General features: G+C 40.3%; 1 protein-coding gene across 1 annotated transcript in view; it reads right to left on the reverse strand.

Moving 5' to 3' along the window:
• LOC122248574 (dynein axonemal heavy chain 2) overlaps positions 1 to 5,000 on the reverse strand; it is a 30,672-nt gene that overhangs the window by 24,196 nt on the left and 1,476 nt on the right. The window contains exons 3-6 of the mRNA XM_043008684.2: positions 2,540 to 2,670; positions 1,231 to 1,359; positions 433 to 725; positions 43 to 156 (exon numbers count right to left, since the gene is read on the reverse strand). Coding sequence (XP_042864618.2) covers positions 43 to 156; positions 433 to 725; positions 1,231 to 1,359; positions 2,540 to 2,670 — 667 coding nt within the window. The remainder of the gene's footprint in view (positions 1 to 42; positions 157 to 432; positions 726 to 1,230; positions 1,360 to 2,539; positions 2,671 to 5,000) is intronic.

Below are 5,000 nucleotides of genomic sequence, written 5' to 3' on the forward strand. Positions count from 1 at the left end.
AAAAAAAAACTACAAACATCACACACATAGGCCTATTCTCACATTTGCTAGAGAGCTGACGAATTTCATGCAGAAGACCCAGCTCAAGAGGCGAAGAGGCATCTCCCTGCTCGAAGGTGAAGGCGTGGATTTGCTCGACCCAGTGAAGCACCAGTTCTGTGGGATCCAAAGGAAGGTGCAGTGAGGTGTTTGTTACGGGCATTTATGTCTCTCTATTTTTCTTCTCTCTCTTTCTGTCTATCAGTGTGAAGGATTCTTATTGCTTCCTCAGAGCATGTCTAGATTGCCCTCATCAAACAATGGTGGAAAGGCTTCGGTTTTGTTTACAAATGTCTCTCTATGGATCTATCTCTTCCCCTCCCTTTCACCCTCTGGCATGTCTGTAAAACAACAAGAAGAGGCAGTCTCTCCCTCCCCCCCCTCCCTCCTCACCCTCCGTCCTGGCCAGGAAGGCCACGTCGAGCGGCAGCGCGCGAATGGCCTCCTCGTCGCCCGGCAGCGCCAGGACCTCCGCCGGCAGGAAGAGCTTCGGAGAATCCAGACTGACGCCCACGTGGTGAACCAGCTGGGCGCTCACGAGGTTCAGGAGGCGTGGGAGGCCCGTGAGGGTGTGGTAGTGGTCTCGGACCGAAGGCGCGGCCGAGCGGGAGGCCACGACGGGCTGGTACACCTTCAGGAGGAAGTGCTCCACTTGCGTCGGGTCGTCTGTGGCCAGGGAGCCGTAGCTGCGGGGAAGAAGGGCATGGCGGTGTTTTTTTTTTATAATGCTATATATATTTACGATTTTCTTTTGATTTTTGTATTAATGGTTTAGTTATTAGTGATAATCGAATCAAATAAACTATGTTCATATCCCATATGATCTTTACTACACTTTAAACAATCATTTACTCCTTCCGAAAAGAACAAAATTATGAAGAACAATTTCTGACGGTTAGAAGGAGCATTAGTTGAACATATATGAAAACACATTTTTTTTCAAGTGTGTTTAATAACACACACGACACATACACATACACAGACACAGACACAGACACAGACACAGACACGGACACACACTCACACACACAGTCCGACACACAAACACAAAAACAAACACACACACATCCAACCCCCCCCCCCCCACATCCACACACACACACACACACTCCGACACATAAACACACACATACATCCACCCCCACCCCATCCACACACACACAAATAATCTCCTCTTTTCACAGCACTTACATAACACAGCGTCCGAAATTCGCCGCTGTAATTCTCTCCGCGAAGTTCATCTTGACGAAATACCAGACCAGACTCATGCCGGCCACGGGGAGGTTGGGGGACACGCCCAGGCGGACCCGCTCGCCACTCCTGTTGGGGCATAGATTAAGAGATCAATAGATAGGAAGGTAGGGAGGTATATAAATATATATATATATATATATATATATATATATATATATATATATATATATATACACACACTCATTTATTTATTTATTCATTCATTCATCTATATATGTAAAAATTGACAGATAGATAGATAGATAGATAGGAGGGCATGTAGATAGATAGATAGATATACAGATGGGTAGGTGGGCAGACTGCTAGATATGTAGATAGATAGTTGGGTAGATAGATAGAGGGGCAGATCAATAAGGATACAGTGAAAAAAAATATATAATTAGATCCATCGATAGATGGGTAGAACGATCAATCGATAGATAGATAGCTAGGTAGGTTGATGGGCAGATAGATGGATAGGCTGATAGGTATATGAATAGGAGCGATAGATAGATACTGTACGTAGTTAGTTAGATAGATAAATCAAATTGATAGATTACTAAGTAGGTAGATAGATAAACAGATACACAGATCGATTTGGTAGATAGATCTAAAGATATCTAAATAGATTATTCGTAGATAAATAAATATATATGGCTAACTGGCCACTAGATGTCCAACATTCTAACTGGCCATCTAATATAACACGAATATTACACAATCATGCATATACTTCACTGACGCTTGACTGAGCACAGAATTCCATGCATGCAACACGAACGAAATGCAATCTTAGTTAACATCACTCTCATCATCCACTGAATTAAAGTGGTGACATATTGAATTATGGGATACAGCTGGACATACAATACCATTATCAATGTGACGTCCAGCCTTAATTTTTGGAAACGTGTGACTTCTGTATAATGAAATAATTCTACTTTTCAAATAAGTTGCAAAGACAGATATCTGGTAGTTATTATTCGTCTTAGGAATTGGAAAGGCTCGTCATACTTAGAATTGTCTGAATATCAAAGTGTCTTTGATATCATTATATGATAGAATTCTCAGAGCCATAAAAAAAGTGAATAAAGTAGATGAAAATAAAGGAAAACAAGAGAAACAAAGATAAAAATAGATACAAAAATATACAGACAAAGAAAAAGAGTCACTGTCAGCAAACAGACAAAAAAGGAGAAAAATAAAACAAACAAACACATGAACGAAACAAAAGCAAACAACAAGCGACCAAAATCAGTGCAATCACCTGATGACGTAGCAACACAGGAGGATCTGGCTCTCCTCCCTCAAGAAGCTGGTGGCGAGAGACAGATGGTGCGGCGTCCATACCAGGTGGCTCTTCTCGGGCAGGCATAATATTTCTTGCATTAATTCCAGCTGTTGAAGAGAGGATTGGCTTAGAATAAGATGTGAAGTCAAACATCTTATCATACATTATGTATAGACATTAGTGTGTGGGAATAAGATATAAATCGAAATTAACATTCATTATAACCAGCCCATTAACGCAAAGCATGCACAGACACATCAATAACCTATTTCTCCCAATGAAAAAACGAACAACACACACCTACAAGCACATCTCCCTCCCTCCCTACACCGCCCCCTCCCTTTTCTTCTGTCTGTCTCTTTCTCCTTCCCTCCCTCCTCCGCCTCCCCTACTCTTGCTCCCTGGAGAGTCTGGAGGAAGATGCCTGGAAGGATTAATTTGATTAACTTTTTAATAATCACATAACTGTCAACTGTTAGATGTTTCAGTACATCTCAGTTTGCGTTATCCAAAGCTAGGAAGAATCGTCATACGGAGACATTCCTCAGCCAGTACATGCTTTCCCTTGCCACCAATATTGCCTAACTATAGATATATATAAATGGCCTCATATTACATTTTTTTATTTTTTATTTTAATCCGTGTTTTCTACCTTTAAAATCATTCCACGTTGCAGTATTGTAGGACTGAGTAACAGCGATTTCAATATCGTTCATCTAGAAAATTTAACAATTGCAGGAAGTTTTCATCTTCAAAGTCTCATAGTGGTGAATTAATCGTATGTGTAAACCCCTCCTTATCGTGGAGCAAAACGGATAGCCTAAAATACAGTGTATCCTCATTTCTACAGCATTTTTATCAAAATACAACTCTTGTTTCTTCTTAAAGACACCGTTACCACCGTATTTATACTTGCTTGGGGAATAGAATTAAAAGTTGCTAGCCGGCACAAGCAATTCAGCAGTGCAAATCTGTTTTATAGAGAGTCTTGCTAGAATATCAACCTTTTCAGCTCTCATATAATAGTTTTTATTTACAACCTATCTTTTTTTCCTCGTCTCGTTGCATCTACGGAAACCTCGACGAGCGATTCTCGATTTTACGTCCATCGGTAACACCCGGACACGTTCTCCCATCAAGAAACTCACGTCACTGAGTTTCGTTTCATTCATGATTATAATGGGATTACTCTCAAATCATTCAGATATATTGTTTAACTTTAGGGAGTTATGCTTTACAACAACACCGACAAACTAAAAGCGCAGATAAAGCATGCATAACCCCTGTGATCAAAACATCTGCTTACAAAGGCATCTTAACACACGGCCACCAATTGAAGAAGCGCATGAATAATCTCCACGGTGCATTTCGCCAGCGTTCAGCTCGCACTACTTTCAGTACCTCCTCCTCCTCATTCCCTCTACATCCGTCTACGCCCTCAAGTCCCGGCCATTATAGTCATCCCTGCAGAGAATATATGACTTGAAAGATTTATCGAATTAACCTTAAAACCGGGTCTGCTAAAGACTGCAAATATTGCCCGATATCCAATATTAAACTCCAGAATCCAGGAATTTAAGACCGGTTTACTTACTACACCTTGCAATAAACAAAATATTCAACGATTGATTTATCAAAAAACTTGTTACATAAATCGAAACTAATGAGCGTCTCAAGTCTTACCGGCAAGAAGCATTCACAAAAATGCTATCCATCGATTTCTCAAATTTGCATCATCACCACGTGGCAGTTTGGTCCTTAGGCTGACCCGCTGTGACCTCCCCGGTGACCCGTCTCTTGTGTCTCCGTGCTGAGGCCCTCTGGCGTGGAGACTATCGATTGATTTTGACTGACAGCGTTCAAGGTGGAAGTGAAACGAGAGATATAACATCTCCGGGCTAATGTACAGAACTTGCACCTTCCTCGCGAGATACTATTTTCCTTTAATCCATAAACGTTCCATGGACTTCTATCATATACTGTGGCATTACAATCTAGGTGCCGTGTTAAAACTTCCTGGAGGGAAATTGTTGTATCGCAGAACCGAACATTCATGTACCTCGCCAGCCGTTATTTTGCGCAACCAAAAGTTATGTTAGGCCTATAAATATATAGTATATAGTATATATATATATATATATATATATATATATATAATATATATATATATATATATATATATATATATATATATATATATATATATATATATATATATATATATATATATATATATTCAAACATGACTACAATAATTTCACAGAGGATATTGCCGACATATCCTTATCCAACAAGAAACTCCAATCAACTATCAATCCCATTTCACCGAACATCATGTAATTCCTATGTTGGCACCAAAACATAGACCACATAACCGACCAGTTATCGAGCCTCCACACAAGAGCCACGCAATTACGAGACATATGGCAGGTTTCAC

This window comes from Penaeus japonicus, unplaced genomic scaffold (assembly GCF_977035675.1).
Source record: "Penaeus japonicus unplaced genomic scaffold, GWHDUDI00000001_assembly GWHDUDI00000034, whole genome shotgun sequence".
NCBI classification, from domain to species: domain Eukaryota; kingdom Metazoa; phylum Arthropoda; class Malacostraca; order Decapoda; family Penaeidae; genus Penaeus; species Penaeus japonicus.